The 15,408-nt window shown below is 46.8% G+C and overlaps 1 protein-coding gene across 1 annotated transcript; it reads left to right on the top strand.

The window, feature by feature from the left end:
• Positions 1 to 1,492: 1,492 nt before the first annotated feature.
• On the top strand, positions 1,493 to 14,899 carry LOC123163709 (protein RER1A). The gene is made up of 3 exons (XM_044581065.1): positions 1,493 to 1,977; positions 14,150 to 14,330; positions 14,422 to 14,899. The coding sequence occupies exons 1-3, from the start codon at positions 1,511 to 1,513 to the stop codon at positions 14,476 to 14,478; spliced, it is 705 nt and encodes a 234-aa protein (XP_044437000.1). The 5' UTR covers positions 1,493 to 1,510; the 3' UTR covers positions 14,479 to 14,899.
• The last annotated feature ends 509 nt before the right edge of the window (positions 14,900 to 15,408 follow it).

Below are 15,408 nucleotides of genomic sequence, written 5' to 3'. Positions count from 1 at the left end.
AGATGCGACAGGTGCGCTAAGATCCTGGACCAACTGCAATATGGTGAACATAATCAGTCACACACACACACACTCTCTCTCCCTCCCTCCCTCTCTCTCTCTCTCTCACACACACACACACACACACATAAAGACAGATAGAAAAGAGAGGGAGAGAGGAAGGGAAAGGGACGCACCTGGCAATGGCCTTCATCGCCCGCTTCTGGTGCCACAACCTAGTCCAAGGCTTGTCGTTGCTACTGCGGAGGAGACAACTATCTGGCGCATTACGGAATCGGCGGCGGCTCGCCTTGGCTCGTGCTGCTGCTGCCAAGCATCGACAGTTAAAGAAGGAAGAGGAGAAGGGGCGGGGCAGACGCGAAGAGGAGGTGGGTGGCAGCGACAGAGACGGTGCGCTCTACCACAATCTCCTTTGCTCCGGCCATTGGCGCCCTCTGTGGGGTTGGAGCAGGAGGACTCGAGTTGGCGGCGCGCCCTGAGCTTTCTCGAGCAGGGCGGTCCTTAAAACGTGTCGTCTACTTCCAGGAAATGTTCGGAACAGAGAAACTAGTGATATTATCTAAGCTTCTGGCCATGTCTGATTGGCAGGTTCGACAGCGGGTGGCGGCTCGGCCTCCTCATCAGTTTCTAGGCGTAAGTGAGGGGAATGGTAGGAGGGGAGGAGGAAGTTTGGCGGCAGCACGCGCCTGGCGATAGGGATGGGACGCGGGAGGAGGAGGACGGACGATAGCGGCGTAGAGGATGTGCTAGTGTTAGGGATGGGGGCCGAGGCGCGAGGTTGGCGCGAGCGCCGGAGGACGCAGCTAGGCTTTTACTCAACTCGGTGCTACTGCCATTTTATAACCCATATATGAAATGACAAAAACGCCCTGGTGGAGGCAAGGGTATTACATTTGATGCAATTGGAATTTATCTAACGACTAAAGTTGATTGGGTATATATCCAATGACTCACATCGACTTGGATCGAGATCCGATGGTCTGTGTCGCGAGGAGATTCCAATCGGACGGTCGAGAAGTTTTGAGCTCCGAGGAGGCTCAGGTTCGAACGTGAATCTAATTATCTAGACATATGCGAGGAAAAAGGTAGGAGGGGAGGAGGAAAATTGGCGGCAACACGCGCCTGACGACGGGGATGGGATGCATTAGGAGGAAGGACGGATGTTGGCGGCGTAGAGGATGAGCTAGTGTTAGGGATGGGGGCTAGGCCGCGAGGTTGACGCAACCACGTAACCGTAAGTGCAGGAGGACGCAACTAGGTTTTTATTCAACACAATGCTGCTGCCATTTTATATCCATATGTGAAATGACAAAAATGCCTCGGTGGGGACAAGGATATTACATTTTGATGCAATTGAAATTTATCCGACGGCTAAAGTTGATCTGGCAAATATCCAACGACTTATAGTGATTTGGATCGAGATCCGACGGTCTGTGTTATCCAGAAGATTTCAATCGAACGGCCGAGAAGCTCTAAGCTCCGAGGAGGCACATGTTTAGACGTCAATGGGATGGGATGGGATGCCATAAGGGCGGAGGCCTTGCTGCACGAGATCCCCAACCCCAGTCCGCTCAACACCATGATGGACCCTTCCTCTTCCTCCACCGCCTCCGCTCCGGCTGCCTCCACCCACAGCAGCGATAGCGGGGGGCCCGCCGCCGCCCTGTCGGCAGCGGTGGCCACGGCATCCCGGCGGTTTCAGCACCTGCTGGACCGGTCAACTCCGCACGTGGGCCGCCGTTGGCTGGGCCTCGCTGGGGTAGTGTTGGTGTACGCGCTGCGCGCGTGGTTCGTCGGCGGCTACTACATCGTGACCTATGCCCTCGGCATCTACCTCCTCAACCTCCTCATCGCCTTCCTGTCGCCTCAGGTCGACCCCGAGCTCGCCGAGGTGCTCGGCGAGGGGCCCGCGCTCCCCACGCGCTCCTCGGACGAGTTCCGTCCGTTCGTCCGCCGCCTGCCTGAGTTCAAGTTCTGGTGCGATCCTTTGCTCTTGCCTGCGTAAACCGGATTCTGTGATGTGTCATAGTTATTGCACATCTAAGTGACTCAATCAAACTAGAAAGATAGAGAAAAAAGATAAAAGAAAATGCTTGCATGGATCTTAGCATAAAATCAATGACATAGGACTTAGATGTGCAATACTTAGAGCACATCTAGATGTACTTTAGCAAAACTGTATGTTTAATAGAGTAACTGGGTAGATGCGTTTTTCTTGCTTGCTTGATGTGTTAGGGTCTTCTCTGTAGGTGCTATGATGGTCCGCGAGGATCTTTGAACGCTCCATTGAGATTTGATGTTACTTTGAATGTGCTGGCAACTAACCTACGGACAAATTGCTAGGGATGAGATGTACAGAATAATCCTCCCCGTGAACTTCAACTAACCTCCCCGTAATCCTAACTACCCCCCCCCCCCCTCCCTCCCTTTTCTCCCCTAAATTAATCTCATAGGATTTCTCCCGTAAGTTTTGTATTACTCGCGAGCTTGAGATCTTGATAATATGTGAGAGGTGATGGGGTTACTTGATGGTAGAGTTTTTCTTTTTTGAGGGTAGAACTTCTTGGGTCGATAGGTGAGCAGCCAATTTCTGTCTTGGTTGAATTGCGGGTTTTTCGGAGATTGATGCGGGAGTGGGACTTAGCTGGTTCCTGCAAAACTCTTGTGCAGCCATGCATGACTGCTTGTTATTTATTTGCTCATTTTATGGCTATGTTCCATGTAGGTTATCCTGCATAGCCAGTTGCATGACGGTGACTTTTCTACGCCCATAACAATCCTTTCGTGTGTACTCCATGCCAAGACCAACAAACTTGTACTTCTCTTCGCGCAACCAGTCCTCGTACAAGGCAATGGTCTCCTCCACCTTGCAAGGCTCGTTCGTGTACCACACGTCGAGCTTGGTGTTACCATCGGCAACTATCGGATGGTACTTGGTGGTGTTCAAAAAGTCGTCCATGGCAGCGAGCAGCAAGGTGCCAATGGAGATTCCTGAGACTCTGCGACGAGGTTGGGAAGTGCTGAGGACGGTGGGAACTGCCTGATGTTCTGTGGCTACAATGCGACGTGGAGACCTCAAAAACACGGCCAGTATTTAACCTTGGCGAAGGACGTTTCAGTTACCATGCGCATTAACGTGTGAACTAGGAACAACGAATAGACGGTTGTGCTTCTGCAGCTCGTGGAACCATGCACTTCCTATAGTCACAGCTGTGCAAAAATATTTGATGCCGTGGAGAAATCGAGGAGCCTCTAACTTTATTTTACGGTAACTGACACACTGAATAGTCACATCGAACAACCGCCACATCGGTCATCAATTCCTCCATTGAACAAAGACCACCGACAGAAGAATCCAATGAGGCAAACGAAGAGCCTACCGTAGACCTTAGATCCGAAGGCCAAAACTGATCCGTGCCTCACCTAGCTAGATTCACACCGTCTCTCCCTCGGTAAGCTAATAAAAATGATCCAATCAAAGCTTCGCACTGGTCTTTGGTTCTGTGAATTCTGTTCGCTTGCTTGGGAGCTGCAATTTGGCATGGGATCCAATTTTGTTTAGCATAGGTGTTCAAAGTAGTGGGGAAATAAAATCCAGTGTAAAACACAAAATAACTTTTGCTATTTTCTGAATGTTATGTATTTAGGGCAAGTTCTTTTCATCTTCTGAGACAACTTCTGGGTTGCGGAATCTTGAGCTGAAAAGAACTAGAAAAAGCCTCCTAGCTGCCAGCTCATGGCCTCCGTTTCCCTCAAAAAAATTGTTGGATGGAGAATTGGCGCCACTCCCAATTTCCAGCTGATTCCCGAACTTATGTAACTTGAACAAACGTTTTTTTGGCTTTGCCCCCCTTTTCATCGTTTTCTACCTAGCGCTACCACCTCGGCCCCCCGAATCCCCAACACGTCCGCTGCTGCTCGTCCTGCTCCCACCTTACCTCGTCGCATCGACCGGTGCAACTGCTCGTCCCTGACGCTGATCCGCCTCCTCTTTCTCAATGCCGGTGGACGCATGGGAGTTGGAGGCGGGTGCGCTTGGCAGGTACTGCACCCTATCACCGGCATGCTGGCAGGCTGGCACGTGGCGCTGAACAACATCATGTTGGACCAGGGCAAGGGCGCCCACCGCAGCTCTGTGGGCGTGGGCACGTGTGGTGAGGGCACCAGGGAGCACCGGCTGAGGGGGCCACCTCCCCCTCCTGACGCTTCTGTCATGTGCTGCATCGCGACAATGCCGTAGAGCATGCTGGTGGTGGGCACGAGCTAGCACCCGTGGTCGGCTGCAGGAGCGTTGTGGCCATGAGCTTGTTGCTGTGATGCTTCTGGTCGCTGTCACCATTTTGCTTATCATATTCAATCTTCAGTTCCGTAGGATTGGGCGTCCAGGCTCCAGTTTTGATTATATTTTGAGTGGTACGGGTACGCAGGAACAGAATGTTTGTTATGTGAATGTTGTGACCAATTTTGATGCTAAGTTGGCAGTGGGCATGCTATTTGAGTGTGGTTATTTCTTATTTGGACTATTATGTTCGATAGAGGACATGCTATGTGATGTGGTGCTATATGAATTTTGATGCTTAGCACACAGTGGGCATTATAAACATTTCAGCACACAACTCATACAACAATCTCGGATTGCAATAGCTGAAAAGAACTGGACAACTGAATCTGTACGCAACTGTTTCTGTGGGCAGTTTCTCAGAATAAAATTCTGGAGAATCTGGAGCTGAAAAGAATGAGCCCTTGGTATGATCTACTGAACATTTTCCTATTTCCCATCTTTTTTTCTGAATTGCCGAACACTTCCCTATCCCCATCTTGGCGCGCACTCCTTCTCTTACAGCTAGCAAAACTGAAGCTTTGGTGCATGCATGCAAGTATAACAAAAAAAGATGATGTCAGCAAATATTATTTTATTTTGAAAAATCAGAATGATTTAACTCCCAAATAGTATTATCCAATTTACGATCCGTTTTCATCATTAAGTTCGTCATGACGAGATCTTTGAAACTAGATCTCATATGGGTATGCCCTGACATCTCTTTTTCGGGTTAAAAATTAGGAAGCTGCAACATGTTACTTACAAGCTACTCGCAAGTAGTTATTCAACATGAAAACTAGAACTCTTGGAATGTTTCAGCGACTTTTGAGAGCTCAGAAGTTATCATTGTTACTATATAAGTCATTGTTATCGTCTTGAAAAATTATCTCGGTTGGATGTCTAATCAAATTTTTGGGAGCTTAGAGATTACCAAGCCAAGTAAATGTGTCAGTTACCACATAGCAATGTTTAGGATATCGGTAAATTGGTACCGTATCAGTCGGGTGCTGAGTACGGATAAATAGGAGAATTTTCCAATTAATCGGCCAATGAATCAGTTAATCGGCTATTCGGTGACGCACCGATTAGCGATTAACTGACCGAATGCCGATTAACTGGCCGATATTTGGAACAATGCCAGATAGTTCAAGATATACTTATCAACTTTAAAACTAAATCTCGCTGGTAGCCAACATTATTTGAGCTACTGGATTGCTCACAGTCCAAACAGTAATGTGTGAGCTAGGTAGCGATTGCCTCGAAAATAGATCTCACCAGAACCACCATTACTTCGTCACTAGTATGGTGGTGACTGTGACACAGTATGCTGGTTAACTCTCATGGTGATAACTGTTGTAGCATGAGAAACTTGGGACCTACATAATTGCCATGTTGGTAAGTATAATTTGGATGTTGGGTAACTATACTGAGTGGTTATCAGGTCACTAAAGTTACCGAAGTACTCACAAGTTGTCCTATATCTCACTGAACCACCATGTAAATAAATCACTACAATGGTGGTGGTGACTATGACCTGTTATACTAGTTAACTACAATTGTTTCATGATGTAACTTAGCTTAAGGAGCCGTGTAACTACGTAATTGCTATGTTAGTAACTGTAGCATAAGAGCTGGGTAGCTACATAATTGCTTTGTAACTGTAGCATGACCAGCATGACCAACTGGGTAGCTGCATAATTGTCATGTTGATAATTGCGACTTACAGTAGTAGTGTTATGATGGTAATTGTACTATGGATAACTGGGTAAATATATCGGCCGTGATACCTGAAACTTGAGCATCAGTGAGAAACTGGGCAACTATATTAGCGTTATGAAGTCTGAGTGACAAATTAAGCTTGAACTACCGAGTAACTACATGGTACTTTGATGGTAACTGTAACCCGGACAACTGGGTAACTAAAAGTGCCATAGTGGTAACTTCAATATGAAAGTTGGGCAGATATGGTAGTGCTTTGATTACAAGTATCTGTAACCAAAATACCTCAGTAACTATTGCAATACTAATACTGGGTAATTACGTTGTTTAACAGTAATAACTGTCACCTAGATTGTTGGTAACTCCATCAATTTCATGGAGGCACTGGCTCACATGTGTTGCTTTGCCAAAGCAGCTTCCCCACCATGTTGTGTTCCTTTGCACCACCTTCCCCTCCTAACCAAGGTTGTAGACAAATCACTCCTGTGTAGACAGTCTACAAAACCTACAGGATTGGCTGCTAGAGATTAGTCATTCTGAGCACCTCATCAATCAGGCTGCGCTTGAAGCGGAGTTTGGCGACAAGGCAGTCGTAGGCGCGTGAGGACAAGAGCTGGGGAAGGCATTGTAGAGAGTATTGGGTGTATGGCATTATGTCGAGCATGTGGTGGGCGAGGCATGGCATAACATTGAAGCTGCACATGTGACGCAGTGGGGAGGGATGCATGCTGGAGCGGGCGAGTTGTCATAAGTGAGACTACATTCGGATCTCCAGCTTGGTACAAACGACTTGAGATGCGCCACATCAGGAGTATGACATGGGTAGGACTATGTTGCCAACTCGATGGAGTGGAAGCTCACGTCGTCCAAGACTAGAGGAACCCACCATGGCAAACACGTGACCTCCGGTCCCTAGCCTGGCCCCCTCAACCTGCCATGGCAGCAAATCCACTTGCCACGGTATTTATGCCACGCCCCATGGGGTCATGTCCCTATCCAACTCGCCCCCAGGCAAGACTAGGAGCCTCTGTTGGTGCTGGACAGGACATCTTGGTAGAAAATCTTCGGAGTGGAATAGTGTGATGAGAATGTCGGAGAGGGGCAATGCTGGGCGCACATGCGGCTTCGGAACCTGGAAAGAGAAAATATGGGTGCATGGCTGATGATAGAGTCATGGAGTGTGATTGCGGGAGAAAAGTAAGAGGCAATTAAAGAGGGGAGCGACGCATCACCCTTAGATTCTAGATCGGATGGTGAACAGATTGTTTGGCCTAATGGTCGCCACATAATTTTTTCGAACACAAAAATGTACATATCAAGAGTCAAGTAAGGATTTGTGCTCGTGAAAACATCTTAAATGACTAAGAGAAGCTACGGAATAATCAAGTACACTTTTTATTGTGTGACGATCCTTCACGTTCACATTTAGATCTAACTGCTACTGCATTAGACATGAGATGAGAGTAGGAATAGAGTTTGGAGGGTCGGTCGAATGATCTAATATGTCGCTTGCTCATAAGGTAGTTGAATACATGATTTAAGAAATTGGACCATGCTAAAGGTTTGACCCGAGGAGTTTGGAGGGTCACTCAAATGAGCTAATATGTCGCCTACTCATAAGGTAGTTTAATACACGATTTAAGAAATTGGACCATGCTAAAGGTTCGACTCGACATAGATTGACCCAAAATATACTATAACGATACCACGTTTGTTTTTATCCTACTTTTAGATAATTTTATTTAAACATATTAGAAATATTAAATCTGCGTAACACAATAAATAATCTTCTTTTAGTGTGGGTACAAGCAGACAATCCAGAAATAGGCAATCGACTCACTGCTGACATTTATTTTGAGGAGGATTTTCAAAGGAATAAGGACATAATACAACAAACAAAAATCAAAGTAAGAACAAAAAACGGTGTGGCAGTGAACTTCTGCTAGATGCAAGCCAGTTGACCTATTGATTCTTTTCATTTTGCTACTCATTTCTTGCCGAAAAATTTGGGTATGCATCCTCGACACATCACCCAATATGCTAGAGCGCCGAAATTTAGGTGTTTGTGTTAATCCACCATGAAGGCTGATTTTATCATTAAACACGAAACAAGTTTAATTGACGGGATAAACACCTATTACTTTCATATGTAATTTTTGTTTGTTAATAGTACTAAAGGTTATAAATAATGGGATATGTTGGATTAAACTGGTTAGTTATGGGTCGAGGCTAGGTCCAGGTCCATGTGGGGTTGGAGTCGGCTCCTCGGACGTGGCTCAAAGCAACTGCCGTAGCAGCTAATGTCCACTGTTCTCTATCTTCCCATCTAGCGAACCAGCTTAGTGGTCTAAAAAGACAAACACTAATCAATACTCCCTCTGTCCCATAATATAAGAGCGTTTTTGATACTACACTAGTGTAAAAAACGTTCTTATATTATGGGACGGAGGGAGTAGAAATTAAGGAGTGCACATGCTAGATTGTCCGTAGGGCCAAAAACGACAGAGCCGTGTTGTCGTTGTTTTGAGACCGACAATACTGTCGAGAGACAACAAATTTGTTCGGAGAGGATGCTAGCGACGAATCGAGATGGTAGCACAAGAAGCAAGCAATTACTAGTTCGGGCCCCTGGAGGCAACACCTTAGCCTATGGTGGTTGTATTGCTTGAGTGCTTGAAGAGATGTGTTTCTTGGGTTCTAAGCTTTCGGTGGTGGCGGCGGCCGAGGAAAAAGAAGAGGTGTAGGTAAGACCCTAGCTAGTCGGCTCTAGAATGCTGTCTTTGTCCCACAAGAGCCCCCCTAGCTTGCCTTATACTTGGTCGAGCTAGGGTTACATTGCTCGGGTCGGACTAATTGTGGGCTCGCGCCCCTTGGTCCCTTGGTCGAATCGGACCATGCTGTGTGTGGGTAGCCGCCTGCTTCCCTGTCTCCCAAGTTGGTTTGACTCGTCACCTTGGTCGATGTTGTAGCTGACCCTATGCTTGCCTGGCATGTCCGAGTGTCATATCCTTGTCAGTAGCCCCTGATTACCGCGTGACCTACCTGGCGGGAAGTCGCCTGCCTAGGACTTGTTGAATTTCTGCAAAAAAGGATGAAGAGAGAAGGAAACAAAAGCCTATCGATGACCTCCCCGTCGGGCAAGGACGCCGTGGCGGTTGAGTTACGAGCGGGTAAGATTCGGTGGTATCCAATTACTTCAAGCGGGTGGAGTCCGGCTATTGTCAGTAGTAGGTCAGAGTCTTGAGTGGCACCTGTTAGTCTGGTCGGGCCGGTACAGAGGTAGTGTCCCCGAGGAACACCCTCACATCTCTTTATTGAGCCGAATCTCTAATCACGGTGCCTGATGCCCTTTGTTAGGGGTCCAGCTCGTGACCTATGGAGGGTGCACCGTGACCGCCCTACTCCCTAGTGTATCTGGGTAGCCTAGACCGCGGGGGTCAACCATCGATACCCATGATTGACGGCGCCTGAGTCCTGAATAGCTAGTCTTTGGCTAGGGCCTATGGGAGACTCGCCTCTCAGGTTTTGCAGTCTTGCAAAGTCCTATTGGAGGCTCGCCTCTCATCTTCTGCAGTCTTTGCGAAGTCCTGCGTGATGGCGCATGCCACATTTGCGTTTCAGCAGCCCATGGCAAAAGGGCTGGAGGTTCTACCGCCCCGTTGTTGGATTGAATAGGCGGGGGAACGAAAGCGTGTGTAGCTTGGGCTTGCCTCAATCTTCGAGGCAGGGCCATGAATGCGCCGTTTTCTCGGAGACGTGTGTCCACCTTGGTGGGCGCATGCGTGCCAGGGCGGGAAGGTTGGTGTCGGGGCGCGGGGCTCGACGGAACACGACACCCGTGTTTCCTCCCTCGTCCCCTTGTATAAATCAAGGGGCAAGGGGAAGGCAATGCCTTTCACCTGCAAGTCCATCGTTGTTGCAAACCCTTCCCATGCTGTGGCCTGGCCGATCTCCTCGCGCATCACCCTCCCAAGCTGGCAGCTGTCGCTTGTCTGATCTTTTCCATCCGGCGACGGCCACCGCTAGCCCATTCTTCCACCGCTTCTTCGACCCTAGATCTGCGCCTTTCCCATCTTTTTTTTTTGACCGCTAGTGAAGCTCCTTTGTCAGTGGCAGACAAATAACCCATGGGGATGCTCTCTGATGCTGTCCGATGCTGTCCGTGGTAGGACGGAGCGTCTGGTGACATCGTAGATGGAGTCTCCTGTGAAGCGATGCCGTCCTTTAGCTGGCTCTACCCCGTCGATGCCTTCCGCCGCTGGGTGGGCGAGGCTTGCGAGCCGGATCCCGAGATCCAACGTGTAAACTTGGAATGAACCATGGCGGCAAACTTACTATAGATAGATAAGACCTCACTACGAGAAGATAAAATATATCCATGTGTGTCGAGAGGGATCATTTATAAAGATAATATAGTAGCGATTGCCTCCTTTCCAGGCAAAGGGAGTTGGACTCCGCACTAGACAGTCTCGCTAAGACACACCACCGGAGACGGATCTAAGAACACCATGTCAGACTAAGGATGAGAGGCGAGACCCGCATAAGTGACCAAGACGATGATGTCATCTTGAGAACAATCCGTAAACAAGGCCAGGCAATGGGAGTTGGACCCTACACTTGAGCGAACAAGATTGAAAGTACGCTGAGACGGTCTCGCTAAGACACACCATCGGAGTCGGATCCAAGAACACCACGTCAAACTAAAGATGAGAGGCGAGAGCCGCATAAGTTACCAAGACGATGATGCCCATGTTGAGAAGAGTCCGTAAACAAGGTGTCTGAGGCGGACAGACTGGCGGCGGTGGCAGTGGAGGGAATGTGAAGCCAATCAGCTCCCAGAGACCTTGGGAATGATGACAGCGAGGGCCAGCACCAAGTAGAGCGCCCGTGTGACGATCTTGAATAGAGCAAGATTCAAAGTCAAGAATGACCCTACAACCGGAGTCAATAATCTGACCACCAGAAATGAGTTGCATGGTAAGCCGAGGAACATGAACAAGATCAGAAACATGAAAAGGCAAAGTGCTAGAATGCCTTGGCCATTGACCGAGAGGGATGTACCATCAGCAGTAAGAACATGAAATGAGAATCTAGTGGCCAAATAGAGGACAAAGTTGATGAATCATGAGTCATATAAAAAGATGCTTCAGTACCAAGAATCCACCAAGATGTACCTGTCTGTGTAGAAGGTGGTCTCACAATGCCAAAAGAGTTGGTAGTAGAACCAACAAAACTTGTCAATGGAGAAACAGGATACACAACTAGTACGCGTCGTAGTTGCGTAATTTCCTGCTCAGACAAGGGCTCAACTAAAGAGATCGATGTAGATCCACCTGACAATGGAGAACCAGAGGCAACAAACAGGCCATGAACACACGCAACCTCGTGCTTATTGAAGGACACATCTGAAGTAGTTGATATAGAAGCTTCGAGAGAGGAGCGGCCACCATCACTTGTGGAAGCCGCTAGAGTAGGAGGAATAGCATGAGCAGTATCACCTGCAGAAGCCAGACGAGGTCGCATGCAGACAAGCACCAAGTGCCAAGGGAAGGCGCATGTGTGAGGCGTAGACAATGGAGCGATATGCACCAACACTGCCGGCGAAAGTCCCGAGGAGTCGGTGTACAATGACAATCACCATGCGCGGAGGTCGCAAGAGGAGTCGCCGAAGAATGACCACCACGGCCCGTGGAAGGCGTCAGAGGGAACGACCTCACATGTGGATGAGCACCAAGCACCGAGAAAAGGCGCGTGTGCGAGATGGGATCAATGTAAGGAACACTGTCAAGAACCAACGACGGCGAGGAAGGTGTGTACCTGACAAAAACTTCATTCCTGTTTTTTTTTACTTTGAAGGCCAGTTGAATGCAGTCACGCACAACGCACAGATACGGTGCATGCATACAAGAGGTCGTAGCTGCCGGGACCAGCGGGTAGCAGAAGCAACATCCGACAAGTTGCTGGCGGGAAGCTGCAGGTGCAACAACAGCGGGACGGCTGGATCCATCGACGATCACGGATGGCTGGAGCACTCGTCGACCTCGGACGTGGAGTACGGTGGTAGGGGGTGGGCGATCGGGGACCTGGGGCCCAGCGGGGGAGGTAGTGGGCGGCAGTGGGGGATAACCTGGAGGGCGGCGGCATGGCTTGACCTGAGACATGCTGAGGTTGGCAACGCAGAGACTTGAGGTGGGAGATGCGAGTTCGATAGAGAGAGAGAAATTGGGATGTTAGGGGGAGCCAGGGAGGAGGCAGCGACGTCCAGCTAAGAGGGGGATGTTGGTAGCACAAGAAGCTGCGACGGAGACTGCCATGGCCAGCCAAGAGGGGGATGGCGGCGGCGTGAGCATGAGATTGAATCGGAGCATGAGTTGCATGTGCGGAAAAAGATAACCTAGAACTCTTAATACCATGTATGGAAATATGCAACTCGTATATGCAGGTGGCCATAGGCCAGTATATGTACATGTATAGGTATGGTACAATATGCAGAAAGCCCCTTATAGAACGGGGAAAATACAAATGGTACACGGCTAAATACTTATAGCTCTAAGAGGCCCTTTGGTTAAAGGTCTAACCCAAGGCAATGCTAAATTGCTAATATCTGCTCTCATAATTTAACACGACAGCAACAACAACCAACAAACCTTTTAGTCCCAAACAAGTTGGGTAGGCTAGAGTTGAAACCCAGAAGACCTTGAAACTAACTTATGGTTCTGGCACGTGGATAGCTAGCTTCAGTACACCCCTGTCCATGGCTACTTTGGTGATATTCCAGTCCTTTCAAATCTCTCTTAACGGACTCCTCCCATGCCAAATTTGGTCTACCCTGACCTTTCTTGACATTGTCTGCATGCCTTAACTGTCCGCTATGCACTCGCGTTTCTGGAGGCCACGTATATCCTCATTCCAGAGCCGATCCTTGTGTGTCCATATATCCATCCCAAACATGCGCATCTCTACTACACCTAACTGTTGGACATGTTGTTTAGTTGGGCCAACATTCAACACCATATGACATAGCGGGTTGAATCGCTGTCCTATAGAACCTGCCTTTTAGCTTTTGTGGCACTCTCTTGTCACACAGAACATGCCAGAAGCTTGGCACCACTTCGTTTCAGGGCGCACCTCTTGGTTGGCTTGCCATATGAGTTATGTCCTCTTTATGGTTTCTTTTGTTAAACTATTGTTGATATGAGTTAACTCAAAGGGCATATGTCATACAAATTCTAGTTTTTTCTTGAAAAATTCATACAAATTCTAGTTGGTATGGTACACGTATTCTTCTTTAGTTAAACTCTATTGGGTGGCATATTAGCATCATTACAAAAAATATCATTACTTATGGATCATTCCATGGTATAATCTTGTTCTCTGTTTAACTACTAATTTTTTTGCAAGTTATTCAGTATTCAAGCAGGCACCCTTCAAAGCCTGCATATGATTGCATTCCCTCTAATCAATCCAGTATCATGCTGTAATCACCACCATTTGTTTTCTTGTAATAGAAGATTTTACAATGGATAACTTTACCATACCCAGTGTTTGCTGGTTTGAGCCAACCGCACTATTCAGCCATTACAGCACACAGTCAATGGGTTTGACAATCTGCTGCCAATGGTTTTCTACTTTTAAGCAGTTCTTCTGGTTTCCTGGTTGGTAATATGTGACGTACCCTGCTATTTTTCCATGATAATTCCTCAATGTTTTTTTGGCTGTATTGATATTTTCCAAAAATGTTACTTTTGACTTTGCATCTAACGTTTAAGGTTTGTTGTTTTTGTGCTTTATATCTGTGCCGTTGTCATAAAATCATGTCAGCTGGAAAATTGAGTACCATCTACGTTGGAAGATATTGAACGTTGATTAGCATCTTGTTATTTGCTATGATTATGGTGTTTATTGCACCCAAAAGGACGTTAATCTATGAAAAATACCATTTCGTCAAGGTTTTCCTATGCAGTTGATTTCCTTGAAGAATATAGTTAACTTCTCTTCATTTTTTACGGGGTTAATTTTTCTGTGAGTGGGCAAAAGATAATATTATCATTGAATGACCCATCGTTTGTGTTCCTTGCTAAGACCTTCACTCTGTTTTCTCCTTTGCAGGTATTCTATAGTTAAAGCATTCTGCATTGCTTTTGGCATGACATTCTTCAGTGTGTTCGATGTGCCAGTGTTTTGGCCTATCCTTCTTTTCTATTGGGTGGTGTTGTTTACTGTCACAATGAAGCGTCAGATCCTTCATATGGTGAAATACAGATATGTTCCGTTCACCTTTGGGAAACAGGTACCTTAGATAAATCATTTCAGTTAGTTCTACAACTTGCTCACATAATCTTAATATATGTTATGTTGTTGATATTTGGTTTATTTGTCAGCGTTATAATGGGAAAAGGGCAGCTTCTGCAGATGATCTCACACTTCCCAAGGATTAAGTATATGGGAATTTGGAATGGTGAAATGGTGAAATGCTTTTGTTAGTTATGAAAACGTAAGAGAGAAATTGCTTATAGTGGCTGCACCCTACGGGTAGCTCCTCACAAAGATGTGAACGTTGCAATGCTAACATCAAGCATTATGACCTCACTGAACCCTGATATCTTCACAGTGCTGAGAATAGGCCTTGGTGGCCTAACCTGGATTTCCGTATTCCCATGGTGTTTCCCCGTAGTGGAGCACGGAGCTAAATGACTGTACACATTTGTTGCTCCGTATTTCATTGTATGTCATATATAATGTGGAGAAGATGGCCCAGAATCCTGTATACTTCCGTCAAATGCTTTATTCAACCATCGTTTCTTGCCGGCGTAATTGCCTTGCTTATGCAGCGTGAATAATATTGATAGACTTTGTTGAGTTGGTTTACTATTTCTTAACAATTTACTGAGGTAGTACTAACTAAGAAAGGAATAATTTGTCTCGTCTACTCCCTCTGATTTAAAATGTCTTGCACTCCCTTCGTATCAAAATATATGATGTATTTGCAGTTCAAAAACGTCTTATATTTTGATACAAAGGTAGCATTAGTTTACAGAGGTAGTACTAATTAAGAGGGAATAACAGAGGTCCAAAAAAGGAAAAAACTTACATAGGGTGTTATGCATTCGAACACCGGTCCTCAAAACGGTCATAGTATTTATCTGTGGATGCGTGAACGCCGGTTCTCAAAACGGACATAGTATTTATCCGTGGATGCGTGATTCAGGAGTTAGCCATCCAACACTCTTAAATCCTCGCCCACCATAGAAACAAACTCGAACAATACAAACATAATTCATGCAATATGACTGGAATTCATGCAAATAGACATATAAGTTCAATCTATTTTACATAAACTAGACATATAAGTTCAATATATTTGTCAT

Source organism: Triticum aestivum, chromosome 7D (assembly GCF_018294505.1).
Source record: "Triticum aestivum cultivar Chinese Spring chromosome 7D, IWGSC CS RefSeq v2.1, whole genome shotgun sequence".
NCBI lineage: Eukaryota > Viridiplantae > Streptophyta > Magnoliopsida > Poales > Poaceae > Triticum > Triticum aestivum.
Note: the sequence above shows the minus strand (reverse complement) of the source record. Positions and strands in the feature narration are given on the sequence as shown.